Source organism: Geospiza fortis, unplaced genomic scaffold, assembly GCF_000277835.1.
Source record: "Geospiza fortis unplaced genomic scaffold, GeoFor_1.0 scaffold29, whole genome shotgun sequence".
Classification (NCBI taxonomy): Eukaryota; Metazoa; Chordata; class Aves; order Passeriformes; family Thraupidae; genus Geospiza; species Geospiza fortis.
Genome location: NW_005054349.1, coordinates 4,150,207 through 4,178,033, shown reverse-complemented (window position 1 = coordinate 4,178,033; position 27,827 = coordinate 4,150,207). Strand labels below are relative to the sequence as shown.

The 27,827-nt window shown below is 40.9% G+C and overlaps 1 protein-coding gene across 1 annotated transcript in view; it reads left to right on the top strand.

The window, feature by feature from the left end:
- The window catches only part of LOC102040271 (connector enhancer of kinase suppressor of ras 2-like), a 163,548-nt gene extending 143,181 nt beyond the window's left edge, over nt 1–20,367 (top strand). Inside the window, exons 19-25 of the mRNA XM_031058825.1 lie at nt 833–906; nt 6,302–6,373; nt 16,197–16,267; nt 16,997–17,097; nt 18,403–18,910; nt 19,200–19,399; nt 20,046–20,367. Coding sequence (XP_030914685.1) covers nt 833–906; nt 6,302–6,373; nt 16,197–16,267; nt 16,997–17,097; nt 18,403–18,910; nt 19,200–19,399; nt 20,046–20,261 — 1,242 coding nt within the window. The 3' untranslated portion in view covers nt 20,262–20,367. The remainder of the gene's footprint in view (nt 1–832; nt 907–6,301; nt 6,374–16,196; nt 16,268–16,996; nt 17,098–18,402; nt 18,911–19,199; nt 19,400–20,045) is intronic.
- The last annotated feature ends 7,460 nt before the right edge of the window (nt 20,368–27,827 follow it).

Genomic DNA, 27,827 nt, shown 5'->3' with positions numbered 1-27,827 from the left:
GGGAAATAAGAGAGGGGAGAAGCCCAAAATGGTTCAATTCTCTTCCCTTTGTGTGCAGCAGCCCCAGTGCTTGAGCTGAACTCTGCAGCCTGCTTTGGTTACTGATTCTTTACTCCACCTCTCCCATTTGCTTCCAGAGGAGGTGTTCAGCAGCATAATTGCCCTCAGTTTTTGTGGGGTTTTGTAGCCCAAGAGGCTGCTCAGGCTGTGGGTGATGAAGGGGTTTTGTGGGGTTGGCACTGGCTCTCAGGCTGTGCCTCAAACCAAGCCACAGCTCACTGTGCCCTTGCTAACACCTTTCAAAACCTGCCTGGTGTTAATTTAATGTCTCTCTGCTTTTCCTCCTGAATTGCTTCAAAAGAAGCAGAAAGTGACAGGATGCATTTCCTGGTTATTTCCTCCCCATTTAATCAGAGGTGACCTCACCAAGGAAGTTCCTCAGGGGCTGGGGTGTGACAACCGTGACTTTCAAGAGAGACAGCCACCAAAGAGCTGTAAAATGCTGATTTATGGTGAAGAATCTGAGAGCTCTCCTCGGTTTAGGGGCTGTGTTTGGGGCTGAAAGGTTTTCTGTGATCTTCAGCAAAAGGGGGTTTGGGATGGCTGTGCCTCCTCTGAGAAATTACCAGTTTAGTTACCTCACAGAGGTTATTTCCATTGTGTGATGGATTGAATCCATTCCATAGGAAAAACAGTTTGTGCAAAATACATTCTGTACCTCCTTTGACTGGGTAGTTGTTCTTTGTATAAACCCCAAACAGCTGCTGCTCATTTCTCTTTTCTTTAATTCTATATTCATTTTCAACAACTTTTTTTTTTCCTCATTCAATAGGATGAAAAAGCAGAAGGATTCATTAGTTTACCTGAATTCAGGATAGACAGAGCAATTGAATGCAGACGAAAACAGTAAGTAATGTGTCAATTATCTTTACAAAGGATTGCTCTTGGAAGTTTGCTATAAATAGTACTGAACACTTGCAAAGTCCAGAGAAAGAAGTTATTGAGAAAAAACCTTGAAACTGGAAATAAACCATCATAGATCCACTTAAGCTTTAGTATTTCTCTTTATTATAAAAAGATGCAATGTAATGTAAATTCCATTTACTGGATTAAAATGAATTGAATAATTCTTTAGCCAGCTTGCCAGATAGTCCAGTTACAGCTTCAGCTAAATAAGTAAATCAAAAAGCAATGAATACTTTAGTAAAGAGATAAAACTTTCTCAGGTTCAGTAAAGCAGTATTTTCCCATAGGAAATAGCACAACAAATATCATAGCAGGAAATGGTGAATATAATCTTAATTTTCTCTTTTATGGGGGAAGCTATTCATACCCAATATTGTGTTGCTCTCAGCTGCTAAAATATTTAGGTTCCATATGCAAAATGAACTCTGCGTTTTTGCTTATGTGCATATTGCTACTGCTACATTCCACTCCACTAAAAAGCATATTACAAGCTTTGCACAATTAAGGAATTTTTAATAACAGGCACTCATTGGAAACTGCTTCCAAACAGTGTTGGGATTGCAATCAACAGGTTTAACAGAACAATTCCAATGCTTTGAGAGTAGCACTTTGCTGGTATCTCCTGAATTATTTGCATTTGTCTTCTGTACGCTTTCCTACTTTTAACAACGCATCCTGGGCTTTTCCTCTGCTTTCCCAATGACTGAATGCAGTTTTGGTCTGAGGAAACAATTCCTACAACTGTGAGCACAGTACAATAGAAATATTGAAGGTATGAATTACAATAGAGACTGCTCATCAGAAAATCAAACCTCTTCAGTTGCCTGTTCTTGTCTCGGGATATTATTACTGTGTCAGAGAAGTACAAGACAGTGCAATTTACACTTCTATTTCTCCTTTCAGCTGAGGGTATCACTGTAGAAATTAAACATGAGCTGAGCACTATAAATACCTCAGAGCAATGAGTAGATATTAATAATGATATTGAACAAAAATACAGGAAAAATAATACCCTTTTGTTAGAATATAAAGCACTTAACAGATTTCAGCGAATTAACCAAGATCAAACAGAAGGTCATTGTGCACAGCTAGAAATAGCTTCCAGAGCTTTCCTCAAAGCACGAGAACACAATCCCTCAGAACTCAGCTTAAGGAAGGATTTCTGGAGGGTGTATGCACAGGGAAAAGTCCGATTAACTGAAACTTTGCACACGACTGAAAGCTGAGAACCTCCAGGCTTTGAATCCTTTCTAAAACAGGCAGGTCCAGAGGTAAAAGTATAATGAAGATGTTCATAGTATATTCCCTTTTTTCCTGAGGTGAATTTCCATTTGAGTTCTTCCTTCATGGACTACCATTTATATATTTCCCCCTTAACCAGAATTGCACCTTGCCTTAGCCACTGTTTTACCGGGAAGTGAGTACAGTGAAATTCAGAATATTCAGGATGTGGGAGTGGGGGCCAACCCACAGCCCCTGTGAGCACACCTGGAAAGCACTTACCTGTCCTCTTCTGGGTTGTCCTGCAAGGCCAGGAGTGAGCATCATTCCATTGCCTGATTCCAGTGAAAACCACAATGTCAGTTTTCCTTCAGCTCTCCCCAGCGCAGAACTAAGAACATTTTGGACCTCAGTTTGGATTTCCCCTCAGATCTCTGCCATTTTCAGAGCTATTGATGTGAAATGTTCAGGCCCTTTTGAAACGAAAGGATTTGAAGACTTACTGGGATAATTAATGGGTTTCTCTTTCCCACTGTTCTGTTGGAGGGGGAGCTCTGCTCCCCAGCCTGGCTGCTCCTGATGTCCATGGCTCACAGTGATGGAATAGCCCTAAGAAAGCTTTCACAAGAATATAGATAATTGAATGCATTATTCGGTATGGTTTGATGATTTGCCTCAGTAATGCATTTAATGAAGGTTCCCTGATTATTTCAGGAGCCCTGGCATTATCTCAGGCTGCTTCAGCTCTCCAGGCTATAGCTGGGCGTGCAGTGACCTTGTCCCTGTGAAAGGAGCCTCTCTGCACTGCCACTGAAAAACTTTCCACTGCTTTTAGGCAACACCTGCATGCTCCTGATTAAAAGTGATCACAGAGTAGGAGAAATTATAGTTATTTGAGTTTGTGTGCTGTGGCATGACATTAATATCGTGTTATTTTCACAGATACTGATAATTATAATGCCCCGTGATGATGCTGATCCCCAAGTATAAAGATTAATTGAGCCACAGGTGTAATTAATCCTTATCAACTGGTGCCTTGCCTGAACCTTCAGCAATTTCCACCTAGTGAAAATTTTCATTGCCTAGTTAATGCAAATTTGGGTCTTAAATTTATCAAGGATATGTCACAGTGTTGGCACTTCATATTGAAAGTGTGCAGTCAGAGCTCTTTACAAATGTCATTGTAGTACAGGCAGACAGGAAGGTACAGCTTAAATCTTGCTGCAGTTTCATAATTTTATTACTTCTGAAAAGAACTTGACAGTCTTTGCACACAGCAAAGCCCCCTTGAGCCACCAGTGGGCCCCCAGAGGGAAGAAACTTCTGGGCTGTGTGAACTGGAATGGACCCAATGGATGGAGAGGGATTATTCTTTAAACTGGCACTCACTGTGCCACATCCTGATTACTGCAGCCAGTCTGGGGCCCCACAAACCAAGCCAAATGTAAATATATAGATATAATTCCTCTAAATTATTCATATTTATACATCTCAAATTGTTCCCCTGGAGACTGCAGTTCCTAATGCTAGAAATGTATCTAAACTCTTCCCTAATAATAATTTTAGTGACACTGCTGGGAGATGAAGATGGATTTATTGTTGCGTTTTGCAGTCGTGACACAGAACTGCAGCACATTTAAATCACAAGTTTGCACAGAACTGGGGTCTCCATTTCATAGCAATAAAGATCTCTTGTCTGCAGCCTGCAGATGTGTAACAGTGCAATACATGATTGCAGCTTTAATGTTCGCTATGTCAGGAAATTATCACAATATCAGACAGAAAGATCTCAAGGAACACTCACACAGTAACCAATTGGAGCTGTTTGCAGGGGCCTGCCATGTGGGAACTCCTTTGCAGCATTTCCCTGATTTCCCCTGACAAAATTCCTGCTCTTTCTGCATTCTATGACACCTCCACAAGTTCTGTCACAGCTGAGCCAGGAGCCTGCAGACAGTGCCTGACCTGTTGCACACTCCTGATTTCACCTCTCTGTGCTTAACTGATGCAGGGTTCTGTGAGAATGTAAAATATTCAAATAATCACAGGATCACAGCCTTGTTTGGGTTGGAAGGGACCTTAAAGATCATCCTATTCCACCCCTACCATGGGCAGGGACACCTTCCACTAGAACATGATCCACTAATCATAGATTTTATCACATTACAGGAGCTCAGAAGACCCAAATTAGACTCTGTTTATCACATTAACTTCCACCCATTAACACTGAAACCTCAATACTGGCATTTAAATGCCTGTATGTATTTAAATTTCCTGTCTAGGAAAATAATCCTATTTACAAGCAGAAACTCCATCATGTGATATTGTCTCAGGATTAGCCAAAGGGATTAGGATCTTTAGATCCAGCACCTAATCCTCTCCAATCTGAGCCAATCCCAATGGAGATGGTTGGGCAAGTGGAACAGGAGAAGGTGCAGATGCTGCAGAGAGCTCAGACCAACAGTAGGACAATGCAGGAGTGTTTGTTTAGTCATGATTTTCTATTTTCAGCATCAAAAATGTAGTAGTGTAAGGAATTTCTGTTGGAAGTACAGTATTTGCTCATCTCTGTGTAATTAAAGATGTGCCATGTACTGCTCTAATTCACAGACACACAAAACTGTCCCACCTTTCTTACCCACAGCTGTTTCCAGAGAACCAGTGGGAGTTGCTGGTACTCAGCTCACATAGGGGGATTAAAAACTTCCACATCAGAAGCAGAAGACTAATAATGATAAGAATTCTTGACACTGAAACCATATCATACCAATCAGTTAAAAGAAAGCATAAATTTGATCAGAGCACACTTAAAACTGCATTTATGTAATGATCAAAAGAGAGATAATTAACAAGGCTGTGCCATCTAGTGGGCACCAGGGATCCCTGTGTGGGATTTCACAGCCACTCACTGCTTTGATTTGCAAAGTACCAGTAGCCAGGGCAGCGAGGCTCTGCAGTGGAAATTATCACTGTCCACATGCCAAAACAACACTGCAATACCTCTACAGCCTCCTTTTATGGAATCTAATATTTAATGATAACCCTCTGTGCAAAGATAACCTTACCCTTGATATCCCTAATCTCATGAAAAAAGAAACTGCACAGAAATACAGAAATCTGCTGTAGGGTTTTGTGAGGAAAGCTGTTGCTGGATGCATTTGTATTAATTATATATGTTAAAAAATCACTCTGCCCAGGTGAAGCTTCTTCAGCTTTCATCTTGTCTTTGAAAACTGCAATAAGTCATAGTAATTAATAAAACACTCATTTGCATTTAAGCTATTAATAGTGGAAACATTGCATCACAGGTTCTTCATAATTCCACGTGTAATGATTACTAATCTAATTCTCACATCTGGTAATCACCATATAAATGTCAGTATTTTAACATAAATGTTATGAATGATAGTGTGGCGTTTTTTTAACATTTGCCAGCTAATCAAATTAATGGTCTTTAATGCTGGAATGCTGGGACCTTCTGGTTTCCTTGATAGCAGAACTCCTTTTCAGTATACCCACACAAAAAATTTGTAAAAAATGTGATTATTCTTAGCAGTTTTCAACTGCTCAGCTGAGGGAGAGCTCAGGGATTGGACCACATAAAAGCATTAATAAAAAGCATTTATGTGAATTATAATCACCCATGCCATCTGATTATTATCTATTATTCCAGTGATTTCTAGCTCAACTTGGCAGCCCTCTGCATTTCTTTTTGTAGAACATAAAACTGTCATCAAATACATGAGAAGAGGTGGGGGGATCAAACATTTATTCCTTTCGTTGATCTTTGGAATACAACTGAGATGTACTTGAATATACTCAATAAGACTTTCAAATTCACCCAAGGATTTTTTAGAACATCAGTGATTATCAAAAGGATTTATATTTCTACGTCATTCAAGTGCTTTTGAAATCTTTGCAAATATGAGGCTCACATATGTAGATGAAATCAGATTGGGGGGAATCCATTGATAAATTTCGGCAGCAAAATTCAGACTGAAGATGACAAATGCCTGTGAAACCTGAAGAATCATAGAGCAGGACAGTCTGGTGTATTTGTAGACAAGATGTTTGAAAGAAAAGGTGGTTTTTATTCTTTGTGCTCTTTTTATAGTGCCTTCAAAGCATGTCACCCCAAAATAAAGAGCTTCTACTTCGCAACCGACTGCCTTGAAGAGATGAACAGGTGAGTTGTGTGTCCCCTTTGTTGTGGGATGTTCTTTATCCTGCTGCTTCAATATTTCATCTCACACAGGAACATCCTCCTGGAGCCTGATGGGATGCTGGCTCATGGTGTTCTCAGGAATTAGTTTTCCATTAATATCAGTAAATACATTACACTCTGTATTACACTTTGCTGACATTTCCTGCCACGACATGTCTTAGTTCTGCAGAGGAAAGTTACTTGTGTTGGTCTCATCTATGTTAATTAGAAATTTTCTTTTGTTGATGAGCTTAAGGTTCATCACCCTTGTGATGTTTTGTGGGTAAAGGCTGGAAGTCTTAATGGGATCAGTGTTTCTGGCACATTAAACAGTGCACCCACACCAAAGCTCGTACAGAGAACACCCAGGTGGTGAGGTGTCTGTGTGTATATATATGCATATATATGTATATTCCCCTTATATATATATGTTTATATGTATATTCCCCTTCTAATGCCAAGAACAACCCCCAACAACACAGAAAATCAGCATTAACTAATTTTATTCACCACATCACTGTCCCAACACAGAGCAGAGGCAAGCAAAATTCCATTTTTGGTGTTGTAGTGAGTTTTAAATGTCCTTGGATGTGCCGAGGGGACATTCCAAACTTCTGACTGGACAAGGCACTGGACAGCCTGATCCAACATTAAAGCAGGCCCTGCTGGGGGTGGCTGTGGGAACAGGCACCTCCTGGGAGCTCTTCTAGCCCAAATTACTCCATGCTTCTCCTTTGTGATTCACTGATGAAGGCAGAGGTTGGGTGAAGGTGGGACAGGGCCTTAGATCCCAAAAGGCAGAGTCAGATGTCCTCCCTCCTCCTGCTACCTCAGAAATTTGTTTATTCCCAGCTGAGGTGGAAAGCACAAGGACACCTGGGGCAAGGTCACCATCCTGGGAAGTCTGAAATCTTTCCTGGCACAGATAACTGAAACTTTGAGATGTTCTCACTTACAGCTGTTCTTAATGTTTGCCAGCTTGGGAAGACAAATATGGATGGGGTTTTTCCTTTGGAATATTAAAGCCTAAAAACCATTGTTGAATTGAACATTTATATTCTGTGGCTTACATGGCTCTTCAGGTATGTTGGGCTGGGGTGAAACTGTGGAGGCCATTTCATTCTGCTCTGAGGAGGGCGATGAGCCTCACTTATCAGCAGTGGGATACTTTCAGGGTATAAGTTTGCTGAAAAATATTTTTTCAAGGGTGCTAATGTTCCATTGCTCAGTTCTGTGGGGTGGTTCAGGTTTGCTGAAGTGAGGATGTTTTGCTGGTTTAACTCTGCCTGGTCTCTGTTGATTTTAGCTGCTGGGGTAGCTCTTGTTTGTTGAAGTGCCATTGATCATTTCTATAAATTATACATAAAGTGTTCTCAAGGAAAACCAGGAAGTCTTGACACACATTCAATGAGCTGCTTTTACAACATCCATTGATTTTTCCATGGGGAGCCCAGGAAGCTGCAATGAGGCCTTGGAGCACAGGAGCAGCTGGGAAGGTGCCAGCATGTCCTTCCACACCACGCCATCCTAAACATCATTTACTTTGGAATTTACAAGAGCCTTTTCCCTGATTTTTTGGGAAGAAGGCAAAGGGTGAGCTTCTACTTGAAGTATTTTGTGCAGTGTTTTCCCTTCAGCAATTCTGTCCCTGCAGAGCAATTGGAATTCACTCCCCACCCCAATGATGGATAACTCTGCTACCTCTGTGACATCCCTGGGCACCCCCACAGCTCTTACAGGCTTCCTGGAATTCCTTCTCCCAGAGATCCTGGGTGAAATTTGAAATGAGGAAGCAAGATTCATAGATGAAAAAATGTGTTTAAAATATTGATCCCACAAATCTGTCTCTTCCCAGAGAATTGCTAGCCCCATAATGTGAGGAAACAGAGCAAATATTTTACGTGGTATCGCTCACTCCTGTTTGCAGCCCAGAATTTAACTGGATTTTCCCTGCTGGTGGAAGGGGAGATCCTTCATGCTGAAAAGTGAAGGAGTCTGGCATGGAGAGGAACCTTCCTCATTCACTATGAGGGGAATTTTATCCTTTCTTCAACTGCTTTTATTTTAACAGCTCTTTTTAGAGTTTCTCACCCCAGATTCGCTGTTTATTAATTTTTTTCCACTCTGGACTATTTTACTGTGCCTTTAACCCCACACTGCTGAAGGAAGAGCTGGACCCCAGTGGGTGGGGCTGGATTATTCTGTAGCAGACCCAGGCACTCAGCTGTGCCTGAGTTTTGCCTGCTGTGTTACTCGGGTTTGCAGAATTCGTGCTCGTGCTGTTTGGTCAGGTTTTACACGGGCAGAGCTGTGTTCTTGGAAATGAATTAATAATGAACTTGATGAGCTCATCTCTTGCTTGCTACTCCAAGCTTGTTAAAGGCTTTATTTCCCAGAAGTGCTTCATCTCCTACCACACCACACATAACCTGTTTATGGCTTTAATTAGCATTGAATTTAATATTCGGCTGTTTTACAATATCGACTTTATTTAAAACTTACATGTCATTGAAATGCAGGGCAGTGCATTTGCAATCTCATCGTGGACTCCAAATATTACATTTTAAAAGTTTCTATTTTAGGCAGAATAATTTGATCACTTTTGATTTGAATAACTGGGTTAACTTTGCAATTTTAATAACCCCCATAAATCTTTGGCATTCATTCAAGAAATATAACAAATAGTTGCTACTGAAACAGAATGAGGATTAATTTTTATAGGGATCACTCCTGTATTTTCCAAGACCTGAAAGATTATAGCACAATATTTCTCTTAAAAATAATTGTTTGAAAATTGAAGTATTCTGAATTAAGCAAATTTTATGGTGACTCCCATCTACTTTTACATATGGAGTATAACCAAGTGATTTACTCAAGCCTTTCCCTAAATCATCCTGTTTATTACTAAAATTAATTCAGTTTTCTCCCTTAAATGTCAGGCATGTTGGTCTCTGACATGTCTTGGCCAAATCAGATGGTGAGCCAGGGTTAACACATCTTTTCCAGTTTCAATGCACTTAGTCTTCACTTTATGTAAACTGGCACCCAAGTAAAGCTCTTGGCAACTAAAAGTTTCAGCTATCAGACATTTTCCCCCTTACACTGGACAAGTGAGCAGGAGATTGTCAGATCTGTCTGGCCTAATTCACCAGCTCTCTATCAAACAGAGCTGAGTTGTTACAGAGCTCTTACTCTCAGCCCCTCACCTGCTGAAAAGCCAGGAGGTAATTCTGCAGAGCATGAAAGGTACTTTTCAAACAGAAATCCCTGGAATGGAGCTTCCCAGTGGTGTTGTAAATAATCATAAAGAGCAGGTTTTCCTTTCTTCCTTTTATGTTCCCATAAACTTGTTCCAAATCCGTGCCTGAGGCCATGCCAGCCCTCTAATTTATTGTTCTCACATAAGAGCTCCTAAGTGCAGCACAAGCAAAACAATTTTCTGATCAGAATTAGCTGCAGGCCCCAAGGACTGGTTGAAACCATGATGTTCATGGGAGTGCACAGGGTGAGAGTGGAGCTGCTGTGCCCTGTCAGGGCAAAATACTGCACCAGGAATTCCTAGCACTGAGCTGGAACATTCCAAACCTCCTTTCCTGGGCAAGTCACCTGGCTCCTCCTTTTCACAATTTATGAACTATTTACCCTAGACTTGTGAAGTTCCATTTCCCCCCTCAGTCAGCCCCAGCCTCAGTGGCTGATAGAGTTTGCAGTGCCCAATTGTGATTTTTCAGCACACCCAAATCAGGGCTGGGGGAGTTCATTCCTCCTGCAGGAGGCAGGGGCTGTCCTGGCTTTCTGCACCATTTTAAATTACAAAATTAACTTCATCAAATTCTGCTGTAAATAGTACCAATGTGAATTGATAGGGTTCTTATGGGATCCAAGCAGTTCAGCTGCATTTCATAGAGCAGATTTAGTGATTCCAGCCCTGCACCTCTCTGAGCTGAAGGTGGTGTCACAGTCAAGTCATAATTGTGACCTTATGCTGGAGATACTGAGTTAACTCTGCCAAATCTGAAATAAGTCATAGAAACAAGAAATTTCATCATAATGAATTAGCCAGACCTTTAAAGCATTATTTGGCCTATTTGAGCTGAGTTTTTAAAAACTATGTAGAAGCAGAATTACATAATTTCCCAAGTAAATCATCCCATTTCTTTTAAAAATTCACCTCTAAACCCCAAAACCCCACCCATAGTTTATGCCAAGCTAAGCTCAGTTCTCTTGCTTGCAAACAAAGCTTTCTTTCTCCAGAGCTTTCCTTTGGGCCAATCATTTGCTGAAAGCTGGGGCAAGTTTGAGTAAGTGAGTAAAGAGAAGTTTTAGTTGAGTGAGGTTTTGTGACTGTTTTGGTGATTTCTTTAGGGTTTATTATTGGTTCTGGATCAAACAGCCTATCAGTTATTGTGTGCTTTTATTCTCTGTGATACACCACTGTATTTGTACAGTAAATGCTGGTACCAGAAAGGTAATTTATTTGCTACAAAGCAGTGAATTTCTTTTGTCTGTTACCCACTGGGGAAAACAAAAAAAAACAAAAAACAAACAACCACCCACACCAAACCAGACTTCTGAGTACAGAGACATAATTGTGTATTTGTTTGACAGAGTCAAGTTAAAAAAATTAAAAATAGAAAAAAAAATCTCATTAAGTGCATGAAGCAGATGCACATGCAAAGAGGGCACAGATTGGTTCACTTGTCAATTCTTAAGCTGTCTCAGGCTTTTTCCCTATTTTTCCAGCCTGACAAATCTAAGAAGACAATGCATGAAACAAGATCAACAGTCATGTCAAATTATCAAATCAGACAGTACTCAGAGTTTATCCCATGAATGATTTTGCTTAACAAATCCCAGCAAGTGTGACAAATCCAGCAGCAGAGGCAGAGCTGCTGGGGCTGATGCACAGCAGAGATGAGCTCATGGAGCAGGATCTGCTCAGGGTCACATTTCACCAGGAGATGCTTTGGGGCTCCTTCTATGAGGAGGAAAATCAAGGCATCATTTCAGCCACCCCTGTTACAGCAGCCTTTGTTCTCTTAAATCAATGTATTACCTGCATAATCGTAGAAAATGGGGAAAATAATGTACCTTAGGAAGCCAAATGGGAAATGCATTGATTTTCCAGGTGTTCAGTAAGAAAGACTGGTCAGAGAAGTCCACACAACAAGTACAAAATCGATTTTTAAATCTAATTGTGAATTGCAAAGAATTTTACTGTGAATTCTGGAATCTGATTATCCCGGAGATGTAAAACAAATAATACAAAGCTTTTGATCAGAAATTAAATGTAAACTGCACTGAATAAATTCTATGTATGAAATAAATGGTTCAAGGGAATCTCTAATAGACTTAAGGATAACTTCATTTAAGTGAAATTTAACTTCCACTTAGTGCTAGTTTTTCCTTTTAACCAAATAATCTCAAATGTAGATGCAATCTCAAAAATGAAAAAAATATTTCTGCACGGAAACATTTCTAACACAAAGCTGAGGTGGTGTACAAGGGCAAGAATTAACAATAAAAAGATGCAAGGAAGACAAGAAGTATATTTTATTAATTCTTTCTGATAATGTGTCAGGATTTCATAGACTTCATTTTTAAAGGAACGTTTAACAGAGAGAAATAGGAAAAGTAGTTGGACTTTTTCTTGAATTTACACCTTTTCAGGACATACAATTTTTTACATATTCATTTGAATTAAATAGCTTTTTCTAAAACCAGCCACCTGGTATGTGCAATAAGTGAGGATATTAGCGAATCAAACTTTTCTGAGCCACAGAATCTCACTTCTTCCCCCCCTCTTCTCCATGGGTTTGTGGAACAGTTCTAACTATAACCTAAAAATTGTAACTTTTCACCCCTTTTTTATAGGAAGAGAAAAAAGGTTATCCTCTTCCCTTGGTTTTCATTCTCCTACACTAAAAAAATAGTTCTCTCCAATTTATGACTACTGAGATTGTCCAAGCTGTTCTATTTTTTTATTTGTGCTTTTTCACTCTGGACTTGTGGAAATGAGCAGCCAAGGGGGTGAGTGTGGTACCACTGTGGAAACTTTAATTGCCTTCACTCCCAGAACCTCCCACTGACCTAGGGCTGGCTCAGCAGAGTAAACTATGAAAGCCAGGAAACAGAAATTCATTAATTTGTACATTGGGGAGTGGCATATTCTTGTTTTCAATGCAGTGTTAGGGGAGCAAAGCAACGTGCAATTGTTTCCAGCTGTTTGCCCCCCCCTTAACATTTCCCAGTGTTTCTGTCAGTAGCTGAATGTGCTCCTGGTTCCTGACAAATTGGGGTGTTTTGGGCTGATTCACTCTCCAGTCTCAGGCTGTGACAGCTCCTCACTGCCCTGGTGCCTTCACTCAGCACAGCCCAGGCCTGGGGCACAATCAGACTCTCAGAAGAGGCCCTGGGTAATAACCAGAATTATCTCAGTAAATTTAACTTAAATACTACCAGGCAGCTCTATTTTATCCCAAAGCAATGACAACAGTGCCTGTTTGTAACCAACAGAATTAATTACAACCAAGCCTGATTTATTTAGAATTTAACTGAGACAAAGTGCAAAATTTACTTGTGCATTTTGATGACTTTACTCGAGGCTCATCTTTCCCTGCCTTTGGTTCACTGGAGTACAGGCAATAACAACAACCCACTTCTAGGTTGTTACAATGTGCCTTGGCAAGTGATTATGTCTCATGGGGATTTGTACAATCCTGGAGGTAAAATGTTGTGGCAGAGGATCCATGGGATATTTAGTGCTGTTGTGTCACAATTTCCATCCAGAATGCAAACCCCATGCTCTGTTGGGTGGCCTAGACTCAGTGAAACATCCTGGTTAAGTTGTTTAATCATCAACAGGAAAGATCTGTTGAAGTTATTCAGGTAAAAAGGCAGGGTTTGGGGAAGGGAGCCCAGCCTGGGGTTGAGGTACGGGATGTGCACCTGAGATCCCAAAGGTGCCCCCCAGGGCAGCCCAGGCCTCCTTGTGGCCACGGGGAAGTCCCAGAGCAGGTGGGGCACAGCTCCAGAACCCCAATCAGCAATCCTGGGGCTGTGCTGGCAGCTGCAGCACCCAGACCTTCCCTGGGGTGTGCATCCTCCATCCAGCTCTGACAGGAGCTCCCAGGGCCAGCTGGAACCCAACCTCTGCCCACAGGGCACCTGGGACACAGCTCAGAACCAAATGCCTGTCTTTCCAGGCTCTCCACAAAGAGCTTTTTATAACCTTGAAAAACCTGCAGTTTTCTGAAAAATGAAAGTGGTTTGCTCATCAAGGAAATTCATCAAGTTTATGCAGGGTTCCTTTTGAACTGAGTTTGCATTTCCTTGGGGAAAAAAAATTAACTGTAAGAAAATGAGCTGTAATCTCACCACTTGTATATCTCCTGATTAACCTCAAAAACATTCACTCATGCTTTTCTTAAAAACACAAAACCTAAAATGGAGATTCTAGTTCTTTTATCCGAAGAGATTTTACCATGATAAGCCACTGAATGTCATCAGATAACCCTTTATGTTGCCTTGACCAAGAGCTGACTGAATTGTGGTAAATGAGGTAAGAAAGTCCTTGTAACTCTGGCTGGGGATGATCTTGGTCTTTGGAAGAGGAAAGCCTGAGCAGCCTCAGAGAAGGAAGATTAACTCAGCTAATTCCAGATTTGGCCATTGAGGCCATGTGCATAAAGCTGATACTCTGGGTATCCTCAGAGCATCCCTGGCTCTGGGAGGTTAATCCTAACACTTCAGCTGGTGTCTGTGTTTGCTTCCAAGATCTGACACCCTCAAACTAACAATGAGCAGCAAAAGAAATATAGCAAGAAATTTAAGACAATATAAATTTCCATGCACTGACCAGACAAATGGCTGAGTCTGTTTTAACTTGGAAAATGGTAATTAGTCCTAATTTATCACTGGTGCTTAAGCAGAACCTCAGTTGAAGGCACTGAGCCATCCTGCTTAATTGCCAAAGGCATATGGCAAAGTATGACTGAAACTATTTTGCTCCACTGCTAAAGAGTTCAGAAATTTGGGAACAACTGATGAAAAACAGGTGAATAGAAATTCTGATAAGGAGCAGGGAGTGATGTCACTGCCAGTCCTGCAGTTAAGGATCTGCCCTGCAAGGGAAGCAAACACCAGGCAATGCAGGCACCGTGTGCTGAGGGGAATGATGCTGGAGAGCCCTGTGCAAAAGCTCTATTCTGGAAATCTGTTAATCCATTTTAAATGTACTTCCCTCATGATAAAGATGAGTTATTGATGTGCTGATGCAAACAAGGGCTGTAAGCAGTGCTAAGCCTGCAGTTGGTATTTGGGAAAACTAATCATCATTTCCATTTTCATCTCCAATTTGCTGACTTCTGGCTTAATGCTGAGAGGCAAAGCAATATGATTGTACAGTTCTTTATTTTCATAGTTTTGCAAGTAAATGAAACCCTCTCAGAATCCCCTGTAAGAAGTAAATGTTGTGGTCCCCTTCGGCTGCTTGGGAAAGCCATGAGATCCGGGCAGGCTCTGTGCAGGGCTCTGTGAGTCAGGGCTGTACCAATATCAGAGATGAGGATCATTGCTGGCAGCAGGGGATCAATACGTGCTGAACTCTGAGCTATTTTTAGTGCAGAGTTCACTCTTCCTTCATTTTCTGCCTCCTTGCTGTGCCTCCCATCTCCCACACACCACTCTCCTGGACAATAACTGTCACACACGTCTTAAAACTGAAGATTCAAGATTCTTGTTTTAATCTGCAAAACAACTCGTCCTTTTGATATTGCATGTACTGTTCACTAATGTCTGACTTGAGGCCTGTGAAAGATAGTTTTGTCATTATAATATTCATTAACCAAGAAGATAATTATTAACAAATTTGATGTTGCAAATGTTCGAAAAGGAAAAGAGCTGCTTCTAGATAAACTCTCACATAAATTTTCTGGGAAATTAATTAGATAATTAAGAATTTAGTCACCAAGGAAGGGAATGGTTCAAAACATCCCAGGCATTATAGATGTCACAATTACGGTTTTTTCTTCAGTTATGTCTCCTGGTTGATGAAAATAGGATAATTCTTGATTTTCCATTTGCTGAACATTAGGAAGCGACTTTTCCCTCTGTGTGTTAATTTCCTTTTTTCCCTAGTTTTCTTAATTACATATTGTGTGAACATCTAGTAATCTTACAGAAAGAAAACTCAAAAGGTATTTTCCCCAAGATTAGCTATAATATTTCCCTAAGGAAGTAAAGAATCTTATTTCCTATCAAACTAAATAATTTGGGGACAAAGAAAGAAATCAATTTCGCACATTCAATGTGAAATGCAAATATTGAAGCACTTGAAGTTTACCAAGACTTTTGAAAACCAAAAGTCTGTATTAAACAAATTAAGGGAAAATAATGTTGATATCACAGCTCAAAAACACTAAGTGTTTATATCACCAGCATTGTGAATCCAGAGTGGCAAATAACCAAACTGCCATAGGCTGTTTTAGCTTTCTGAGGATACAAGTTTAATACAACTCATCTCCCGACACAGGTTTTCAGAAAATAATTATCATAATGCTATTTTATTTTCTAGTATTTTGGCAGTTCGGGCAAGTTCTTGAAATAAATATCAATCCGAATAAATGTGACGAATCCTTTATTCCCACTTACCAACCACCCAGCACATCTGAATCGTGGGTTTAACAGCCTTTTTGTTTAGGCGTTGTGTCTGACTTTTCCACATGTTAAGGATGTGAATGCCTTCAGGTTTACGTGAGATGTTCCTTTTAAATTCCTCTCTTCCTCATTTTTATTGTTCTGTTAGATGGATGAATCGTTTGGGTCTCGCAGCAATTGGTTACACCCCTGATGACAAGGATATTCACCCAGATGAAGGTAATGCTTCAGTGATTATAATCAGGAGAAGAGAGCAGACAGTACAAATCTGTTCAGTATTTCAATAAAGCTGGAGAGGTCATAACTGACTTCTTATCAACATATGGCCATATCTTTCCAAATATCAATTTTGATAAGAATGCATTTCCTCGCACTACATTTATTGGTGCCACTACCAAAGAAAATAAAATCCTGAGTGATAATTTTAAGAAATATTTAAAATTAGTGGTAAAGAGAATGCAGGGTTCAGGGTGAGGTGTGATCTCCCAGATCCCAGCCCTCAGGGATGTTCATCCCCCTAAAACCAGTGGAGACTTGGACTTGGGGCAATGTGTGCTTCAGCAATATTTGTTTGCACCTCCTGAGCTCAGGCGCCAGCCTTGCCCTTTCCCCATCACCCACAGTGGAACCTGTTATGCCCAATTAAATTAAGCGTTCAGGCTTGGCTCTACTTCAGCATCTGGAATGAAGTTGCTGTGTGAAAGTCTGTGGGCAGAAGTTGGTATTTATGGGCAGTGGGAGTCAGGTAACCCTTCCCTAGAGCATTCAGAGCTTCCTGCACTCCCTGTTTGAGGCCAGACCTTCCCACCAGCCCCTTCCTGAGCGGCTGCTGAGCCCTGCAGGTGACTGGGGAACGTTTACCTTGCCATGGAAAGATGTTGCTAAAATGTGGGATCAGCTTTCTTGTGGAAAAGCACCCGAGTGAGACCTGGAATGCTTTGTCAGCAGATTACTGGAGCGAGAGCGACCAGGACGACATCGAGGGCTCCCTGACGCTGAAGCAGGAGGGCTCCTCCACGCTGTGTGACACCTACCACCGCACCCCCTCAGTGAGTCACACCCTCTGCATGTGCCAGGGCCACAAAAAACAGCTCTGGGCCTTGGCTTGCTCCTTCCTTGTCCTGGGATATTTAAGCACCATAAAAGCGGCGGAACAAAGCCAGATGTGTTGTTAAAATGAAATTACTGCTGCTCCTCATGAGCCAAGACCTGGATTTTCCATAGCAAATCAGTTAGGAAGGAAGGAGAGGTAAATGTCTCCTGACACAGATCTGTCACCAGACTGGAAATGTGACCTTTTTTTGTAGGATTGGTGAAACTACGCATCATAACAGAAACAGAATATTCAAATTTTACTTTCACTGCAGAATGTGAAAAGAATGTGATGGATGGGATAGTTTGTATTAACTGAGACTGGTTTTCAATTATGAATATTGGATACTGGGTGCTAGAGATTAAGATCACCTCACGTTCACCCAGTAATCATGTTTTAGTTCTTTTTTGAAGAACAAATCTTTCTAGGAAAGGGATTTTTTTTACAAGATTGTGTACAATGCCATGGTAATGACAGTATTGCAAATAGAACATTTCTATTAGACAAAACACAGGCAATTATGATAATTATTCTATGATTCCAAGCACAGATAGGACTGTTCTCTATTTTTCTTTCAGATTTTTCTTCAACGTGAATGACATGATCCTCACACAGCCAGAACCAAAGAAAGAGTGACTGAGACAACAGCATCACATGGGTGAAGCTCAGACTGATTTTCACCCATGTGATGCTGTTTTATCAACTGGGATACAGGTTAAGCCTCTCCCTTTCTGTTTTTCCACATTTTTGCCTTTCTCTTTGTTTTGAATTAAATTTATACACAGACCCAGAGAATTCATTCAAATAGTTTCACCAGTTCAACAGTCCCCCAGCCAAAAATCTTCCTGGGTGCTGAAGTTTTTGTTGTTTGGGTTTGTTTTTTGTTTTTTTTTTCTGTTTGGCCCCTAAAAACAAAAGGAAGGAAACTTGATTATGGTCTCTCTTGGAGACTTCCACTGTCCTCAGCTGCACTGAGTGTAAGCTGGACAGGTCTTCAGGAAACCTGCACCAGTGTTACACTTTTCTTTCCATCAGGAGTTGCTTGTGGGCAGAGAATGTGCAAAACAAGAATAGGGAGTGGTTAAAAAAACACTTGTATAAAAGTTGTCACTGCTAATTCTCTTCTGTTTACAGTGGTTCATGTTATGACAAATCCAACCCATGAGTCCATCTGATCACTAGATATCATAGAGTGTTTTACACTGCAGTCATTTCTGTTCAAAACATCATCTCATGGGCAGGTGTTTTTGTATCTTTCCAGGTGAATTCCTCAAGTCCATTCCCCGAAGCCAAACAAGGCCGACACTTTTCCAGCGAATCCACGTATTCCCAGTCCTCTGCTGAGGACTCGCGGCCGGAGGCGGCGGGCAGCACGCACTCCTCGGGGTGCCGGCCTCCCTACCGAGAACGACGCTCGTGGCAGGACCTGATCGAGACCCCCTTAACCAGCTCAGGGCTCCATTTCCTCCAGACCGTCCCTCCGGAGGCCGAGTACGTCAGCGGCCGGCCCGGAATGTCACCGGACAGACGGAGACAAGCCACGCTGCCCGTCCAGAGGCGCCACAATTTTGAGCAGGATGGGCCTTTTCCTCTGGTGGAATGTCCCAGGGGACACAGCTCCCACGGGCGGCCCCAGAAACCGCGCAGCCAAAGCCTGCCCCGGAACAGAGACGTCCGCGGGAAGGGACGCATGAAGTCCATTGAGGACACCGACGACAGCCTGGATGAGAAGGTTCCTCTTAGAAGGCACAATAGTTTCTCTGCAGAAGGTAAGCTCTTGGAGATATTCTGCTCCACTTCAAAATCCAGAGCAGTATTGCCATTGTTCTCAGCAAGGATTTTGTGGTTGAACTGCTGGATGCTGGCAAACACAAGAGTTTGACATGCCAGGATGTAGCACTAAAAATTGAGCTTTAGGATGATGTTCTTGTCTTGTCAAAACTAACACTGCAGAACTGAATAATAAGTTAAGCTAGTAGTGAAGTTGCAGTATTGCTGATTTTAGACACTTCATCTGAATGATCAGGTTTGTTGTTAGGGTTCTTTGTTTCCTTTCAGAAAATGTAAAAGAAATTGAAGAAATCACAGATGGTCTGCAAGCGCTCTACAGAACTCTGGAAGAAGCCAGTCTGTCAGCTTTCGGAGAGCAGCGTCCCTCCACCAAGCAGGAGTTCCGCAAGTCCTTCGTGAAGCGATGCAACGACCCAGTGATCAACGAAAAGCTGCACCACATCCGAGTCCTCAAGAGCACTTTAAAAGTAAGGTTTTATCCCTGATTTGTATGCAAGGAATATAAACTAGGAAAAGTCTGATTGTACATCACAGAATGCTGATGGGTTGAAGGGACCTTAAAGCCCATCCAATTCCATCCCCTGCCATGGCAGGGACACTTTTCACTATCTCAAGTTGCTCAAAGCCCTGTCCAACCTGGCCTTGGACACATCCAGGAATCCAGGGGCAGCCACAGCTTCTCTGGGCACCCTGTGCCAGGGCCTCCCCACCCTCACAGCCAGGAATTCCTTCCCAATATCCCAGCTAACCCTGCCTTCTGGCAGTGTGAAGCCATTCCCCCTTGTCCTTAATCTCTTTACATTTCTATTGTTAATGCTTTTTTTGTAGCTTTAAAATTAAGTTTCAAAGAAACTAAAAATCCTTCAAAGAAAGTATGTTCCATCTTAACGAAAAAAAAGAGATTATTTGGCACTCTGTGTGGCCAAATTGTAGCATGTGGCACAGACTGAGCTGTCAAACAGTTTATGCTGTAATAGTTCCTGAATTTAGGTAAATATTAAAGTTTCCATAGTAGTTTTCCTGGCACTTTGCATTAAAAGTTAAGGAAGAAACAAAGTGCTGGGAAACAGAATTTCATTATGACCTGTCCTCTGTCTTTCTGGAATTTGCCAGGCAAAGGAAGGGGACCTCACAGTTATCAACAGCCTTCTGGATGATCCCAACTTAACATCCAAGAAGTTCAAAGATTGGAAACTAAAGAACTATGAGTTTTTCCTGGACATTTGTGAGTACAGTGCTGCTGGGAAGTCTCAAAACGGAGCCTCTGAACTGGCAAGCTCGGCCCCAATGCTGACACACACACACTCCTTCATCGAGACTCATGTGTGACAGGAGCCTCAACCTGGTCACTGCTGGGTGCCTGACTGATGCAGGCAGACAAACCCTGGTGAATTTAAGGTACTCAGCAGTGCTGTAAATACTTGGGTAAGAGAATAGTGCCACAGGATGCCTACTACATTGCATGATAAGACAATAATATTCTTTATGAATTTTTCTGTTTGCTATTATCAACCAATGTCCGTATCGAGCTCTGCATTAGGAAGAAGTGGTGCAGAAGTGTAACTGAAAATAAATACCAGTATATTTAAAGTACTGTACTAAAACTCAGCTTATAGTATGAGCTCCTACAATCATTTTATATATTTAGATATACAAAAAAACATATCTATGTATATAAAATGTAACATGGTAGTTGACATTTCCTTTTAAAATTCCCTGAAGTTCACATTTTCACACATTTTTCTTGAGAAAAAATATAAAAATGAAGACATGAATACATTGGCCACTCTTAGAGATGAACATTTATTTTTGCAACATTTCCAGGTAGTGACCATCTTTGCAAATAAAAGGACAGAGTTATCAAAATGTAAACTCAATCCCTATAGTGTGCCTTAAAATGTACACTGTACATCTAAGAAATAGATCCCAGTCTGGCCCTATGGGCACTCTGTACATGCCATTTAAATACTGTGTTTGTAACGTGCTGTGCCTGCCTTTAAATGAAGGAACACGAGCAAGCAGGTTTGGCACAGAGGTAAGATACGAGTAGAACAATATTGGTTGTTCACTAATGCTGCAACTTAAACAGGTTTTAATAGGCTTTGAAGTATTTCATGGTGAAAGAAAAAAAGAAATCTGCACTGAGTAAGGTACATACTGCAGGTTTTCATCGTTTCTTCACTGTGAATTTAAGTGACACATGACTGTGAGTCACAAAATTCAAAAAAAGCATGAGAATGAAGCTAAAAAAACCTCCTGAACTAATCAATTACATTCTGTGATACACTGACATCTATAGCTGAGTTAATAATTCAAAATTATGTAATGTCTGGCAATAATTTTTAACTGCTAGCAGTACATTTGCAAGTGGGTGAAGTTATTCAAAACATCGTTCAAAAACCAATCGGTATTGATTGGTTTGGGAAGACACACAAGTCACGCAGTGGATTTCACTTCCTTGCCCGGGTGAGAATGGTTTGGAAGAATCAGATTTTGGGGAAAATACTTGTATTCTTGGGGGAGAAAAAAGATTGCTCTGAATGCTACTGAACATAGATTTCAAAGCCATTCACAGTTTGCTTTGTCTCTGCTTGTAGAATAGTTCTAAAAGGCAGAATGAAGGGGATGTGAATACAGCTGATGTCATTTCACTGAAACAGATTTCACTGATCATTTTTTCACAAGATAAACCTAATTGCCTCTCATCCATCAAGGACTGTAAAATTCATGCAGTTCAGTATAATAGAGGAAAAAATGTCATCTCAGTGAGTCCTAGTATCCAGAAGGAGATTTCATTATTCCAAAGCCAGACCAGGTGAAGGCGTCCTGCGTGTTTAGTTCTGTCTCCACAGAGCAGCTGAGGGGGGCTGACCTTGGCTGGACAGGAGGGCAAAAAATGCCATGGGAAAGCTCCTGGGTTGAGACAGAGAGATCACCTGCTAATGGTTATTGTAGGCAAAACAAACCTGACTTGGGGAAAATTCATTTATTAACAATTTAAAATACAATTGCATAGTAAGAAACAAAGACAAAATTAAAAATACCTTTCCTTTGCCTCCTCCCTTCTTTCCAGTCTTAATTTCATTCCTTCATTTTCAGTGAGCAACAGCGTAAATTATGGAATCCATTTAGAAATTAATTCATATTATACATGCAAGCAGTGATGGATGGTCACAGAAGTAAGTTACATAGATTGAACTATCTAAATTCCTAAAGAAATTTAAATATGCCTATTGTTTCAAACCCAAAAGATGGCTTGTGCTTTCATAATGAAAATATCTATATTGTTTCCAAATAGCTTTCCAAAAGGATTTCAAATGCCACTGCTTCATCATCAAGACATAACTGAGCGTATTCAGTGAAGTCACAAGTAAGCAGAGAATACTACTTAGAGATACAGCTGAAAATGAGAAACATAATTGGGAAGACAGATTTCTCAGAAATGACACAAATAGTAGGGAAAACAGATCATCTCTGTTTTAAGTTTAAATACAATTTCTGTAATATGAATAGATGAGATAAATAGTAGATAGTTCATAGTTTTGCTCAGCTTATCTTTAAAAATCTTTCAGTGTCATGAGATCATATTTTCTGAAATTCTTGGAATTGCGAGTCTGCATTCTGCTCTTGCAGAGCAGCTCTCAGCAAATGTGATTTGCACTGAATAGGCCAAATAAATTGTCCAGGAGATTCATGAGATTCATGAGATGAGATACACTGGAGAAATTCCCTCTAATGGGCTTAAGATTAACTGGGAGAAAAGTCTGAACCATTTGTCTGGCATTGCTTGTGCCTTAGAGCAAGCAAAATCTAATTGCTAAATTAAGCAATACAAAGACTTTATTTTTTCACAAATGTCAGCTGGCATTTGGAAGCCATTTCACAAGAACTTGTCATTCTCCTGGCACATTTACTGAACCCCACCCTGCAGCCCTTCCCTCCCAGCCACGGTTTCTTCCTTCTGGATGTCGGTTCCATCTAAATGGACTGCAGAGAGAATGTGCACAGGCACCACGGCACAATTATTTGGATTCTCACCACCTTTGAACTCACTGGAATGCAAAGTGCAATACAGATAATATATTTAAAAATTCATGTACCAAATCCAGCTTGTGTGTTAAAGTACATCCAATTCTCCTGGACCAACAGGTACTTAAATACACAGTACAAAGCAGTGGAATTGTTGTGGTCATTTTGATGCCATATTTTTAAATAGGAAAAGAACAAGCCTTGGCTGTTGAGTTCATCAAGGGAAATAAATAGCATCTGTACAATAGATTTATTAATTTACCAGTTTTCCTGCTTGAATTCTCAGGTAAAACTTGGTTTTTAACATATACAACAGCATGGAAATGTTTGGATGTGCTTTATTTAACTGGATCTTATTAAAGTTAGTGTCTTCATTCAGAATTCCTTCAGGTAAAATGTCTCAGCCCATACACTTTCTTTGACACTCCACAAGCTGAGTCTTTTTGTTCCGGCTATTTTTCATTACAACTGATTTAATGCTCCCCCTGAGCTACTGATTCTGTATTCAGTGACATGTCAGATCTTTGAAAGTGTCTTAATAGCTCTCTCGGCATCACTTCCTGAGAGAACCAAGACATTTTTCTTGGTTTCATTACTTTAAGTGAAAACTACCCTGAGCTTGCTCTAATTGACATGAACAAAAATCAGAGGAGGAGGAGGGGGTTGTTATCAGTACATTCAGCTCTGGCTGCTGCCTTTTGAGCTGGGAATGTGGTGCTCCACTGGCTTTTTCCAAGGAAAAAGAAATGAGTGCTGCAGAGAATTGTGCATGGCCAGTTAAGTCTCCTCTCCCTCCTCTCAGCAGTTACAGCTCGTTCTCCAAGGTCCTGTGAAGGACAGCACAGGTACCTTTGAAGGAGTTACTTTACAGTGGCTCTGGGAAGGGCTCAGCCTCCTCAAAAATGGTACAATTCTGCTGCTGACCTTTAGGAGATTTCACTTTAAATGTTAATAGGACCTCTGGGAGAAAAATGAAGAATCTGGTAGAAATTGTTTAACTCAACAGAAATCTGAGGAGAACAAAGAATATTCTTTTCTTTGTCTCAAGTAATGCAAATCAGGCCAAGATTATCACAAACCTTATTTGCCATATTCTTTCCTCATGTGGTCTTACTGTCCTCTGAAGTGATAAAAGCATTCTTTCTGCCAAAGATAGCAGCATTCATGACCAAGGTGATATAGCTGGGGCCTGTTGATCCTTGAGGAGAGACAGCAGAGATATTTTGTGATAACTCACCAACAGTTGGTACAAACCCCTTCATGCAGTGGGGAGCAAAGTCCTTCAAAGATGGTTTGTGTAAAATGACCCTTGGCTAAGGCACAATGCAGCACAACAAACCCAGCCCCCTCTGCAATGCCTGTCAGCTGCCCCTGAGCTAGAGATTACCACCAGGGAATTTAATTATAGTTTAGACACTCAATTTGTCAGTAAAGCAAGTCTTCTGTCCCTGCAGAGGTTCTGACAGTCTCCAGAGCCAGGCCTAGGGAGATTCCTTAAGGAAGAGAGCCCAGGCCTGTCTGTATTGCTGGGCCCCAGCCTGAACCCCATTCAGGGCATACCTGGGTTCGCCACATTTAATGTTAGAGAAATCAGTGTTGGCTGGGTCTCATAAAGAATTTATTCACTCCTCAGTTTTCACAGTAGGGAAATGGTGCTTTAGGGCAGCCAGAAGGGCACAGGTTTTCTATGGTAGATTTTCCACATACTACATGCCTTGGCCCACAGGACATCACCTTCCCTGCTGCCAAATGATGTTTATTTACCACTAGGACAAAAAATGGGTAATAACAGGAAAGACTGGAGAAGCAATATTAGCTATTTGTTTATATTCAGTATTAAAAAGCTCTTTTTCTTCCAGAATATTTCCCTCACTAAAGCTGAGGCTCAGGGTAGGTTTCCCAGGCAGGATGCTGTGGGGAAGGGTCCTCCATCTCCTCTCCCAGATGAATTCACACTGTGTAATGTGAATTCACAGAGCCTCAAGGCTGAGGCTCTTGATGGGTGTTAAGTGGGCACAGATCTGAAAATCCCTTCTGAAAATCACATCTGAGCCCTATCGGCTGTTGTATAGAAATTTCATGGCTATTTAAACCAAAACTAGTAAGTTGTATTTCCTTACTTGATGTTTATAGTTATTTTCTTCGCTCCCATTACACACAAGTGAAATGTGATGTTTCTGATCAGTTCCACTCTCTAACATGTGGGCAGGGAACACTCCACTCTGGATATAACTAATAGAAAAAGAAACATGTTTTAAAGCTTATTTTCTATATTTTACGGGTTATACCACTCTTGCACATCCAGAAGGAGGTTTATAAACAATATTATTTAAGTTTTTATCAGGTTTGAAGACAGGTGATATACTACTGGGACCTCCTCTTAATAAAAATATTTAAAGAATTCAGACAGAAACTGCCTTCAGGAAAAGAACCATATTCACTCTTAATGCAGGCCAGACAGATATATATTTATTTTTATCAAGAACATATATGTGTTAGAAGTGACAGTTAGGGACTTTAAGCATTAATGCCACTGTGTGAGCAGTATTTGAAAGAAAGCAATGTTGTAAAAATTATCAAATACATTGACAACCTGCTGTCTGACCAGCTAGGCCCTGTAGATTCTGTCCTGACATTTCTAGAATATTGTTCATCCTCAGGCATTGGTGAGGGTATCAATACAGATCTTTTTACTAACAGTAAATGTGTCTGTCTGAATGCTGCAGATTAACTAAGGATGTCACATGTTACATATAAACTATTGCATTTTTTCACTAGCAATCACAAAACAAATACGTCTTAACAAACTGTGTTCGCTGGCCAAAACACCAGTAAGACCCTGTTACCAGTTAAGACTTCTGTTTTACTGAGAAACAAGGATTTCAGCTTAAAAATCTGATGAGAAAACAGGTTAGGATTTAAGAGAAATGCACTAATATTAATAAACATTTTACATTTGACACATACTGTATTACAAAGACAATATCCTTGTAAGACCATTAATTGCTGGGCCATAGGTGACTTCCATCTAGGTTACTAAATAGCTAATAAACCTTGTACAGAGCCTTTTTTAGATAATGCTTACATGTATGGAAATGTATGACACCCTTGTACTATGGCTTGCACTTTACTTGCATTAAACTGTGAAGTAGGCTGTAGTAATGTCTTTGTATATTCAGGGGTTGAAATACCAAAGCACTGGAGTATCGTACTGCTGGTGTTCAACCTGTCCAACGTGCTGACAACGTGTATTTTGCAAACCCCACCAACTTCAAATCTTTGGCAAATAATGCTATGGGGTCTCCATGGTCTTTGTTTCTTTGTAAATATAAACATTCTTACTGTTTCTGTAGCAATAGGAGGTTATAAACCAAACTTTCACTAGGACTGTTTTCAATAACAAAAAGGAAAAATTAAATAAAAATCTATAGCGCCTTGTAAAAAAATCATGGAGACTCCATGACCTGTGGGCATTTTTGTTTACAAGCAGTATGTATATATGTATTAGAGGCAGAACTGTTATTTATCACAAAGTTATATTGTGGATGATTCTTTCTTAAATAAATATATGTTTTCTGTCATTAAGAAAAATAAGTATTTTAGAGCCATCTTGAGAAGTTTGAAGTGTTAAGCTTCAAATACGAGTAATCTTCCATGTTTCAGCTTTGTTTTTCTAATCAGCTGGGAGATGAACTGAGAGGCAATGGAAAACCACCAGTCCATGGCAGGGAAATGCTGGAGTTGTACGGTTTTGAGCATTCTGCAACTTTTCTATAGTGCCCATCGTGCTTAATGCTTTGACAAGCAAATGCTCCATCGGTACCACAGTAAATCCCTCAGCTCATGGATGCTACAGAGAGAAAACCAATGGTTCTAGACTAATACAGGTCAAACGAGGTTTCAACCCCTGGATAACACAGTATTTCTTCAGTTTCACAACAGTATTTTTAATTTTATACTTGTCTATGTTGAGAGATAATCCAATAGTTTCTATAGGCAATGAACATTAGGTTTCTTTTTTCCCTTTTTCCAGATGAGTTCTGTGTGAATTACTGTAACCGGCTGCGTTTTCTATCACAGATTAATAACTTGTTAACTTTTTGTGTGTCTACAATGAAAATTTATGAATGGAAAACTTCACTGTGTGTTGCTCACTGGGCATATACCTCATGGTACATTGCACAGACGTGTAAGTCGTAAGTTGCACTGCAACATTAAAAAAAGGAACATATTGCTCTTTTTTCAAAGATATTAACTTATTTAAGAGATATAGTCTGTACATTATTTAAAAAAAAACAAAAACAAAAACAAACATTTATTCTTCCTAAATTCAAACAAACCTTTTGTTTTGGGGAAAGAAAAAAAAAAGTTGTAAACTTCCGTTGTAAATTTGGACTTCAATAAACGAATTATCTGCACTTAGATTGTGTGTTTATGTGGGATTTTGTGTGTTCTGAGGGAGATTCCGGTTGAGCGCGATGCGGCCTGAGGGGCATCGCTGTCGATCTGAGGGGGGATCCCGGCTGAGGGCGATGCCGCCCCATCGGGGCGCGATCCTTGCCCCGGCTGAGGGGGATTCCTGCGCACCTTAGGGCGATAGCGGCTGAGACTGATCTCTGCCCGATTTAGGGCGATCCCGCCGCGGTTGAGAGGGATTCCTGCCCGCTTTGGGGGGATCCCGGCTGAGGGCGATGCCCGCCCCGGCTGAGGGGGACCATCCCTGCCCGCTTTGGCACAATGCTCGCCCCGGCTGAGGGGAATCCATGCCTGCCGCTTCGGGGCTATGCCCGCCCCGGGTGAGGGGAATCCATCCCTGCCCGCTTTGTGGCTTTGCCGACTGAAGCGAACGCGTCCCTGCCCGCCTCG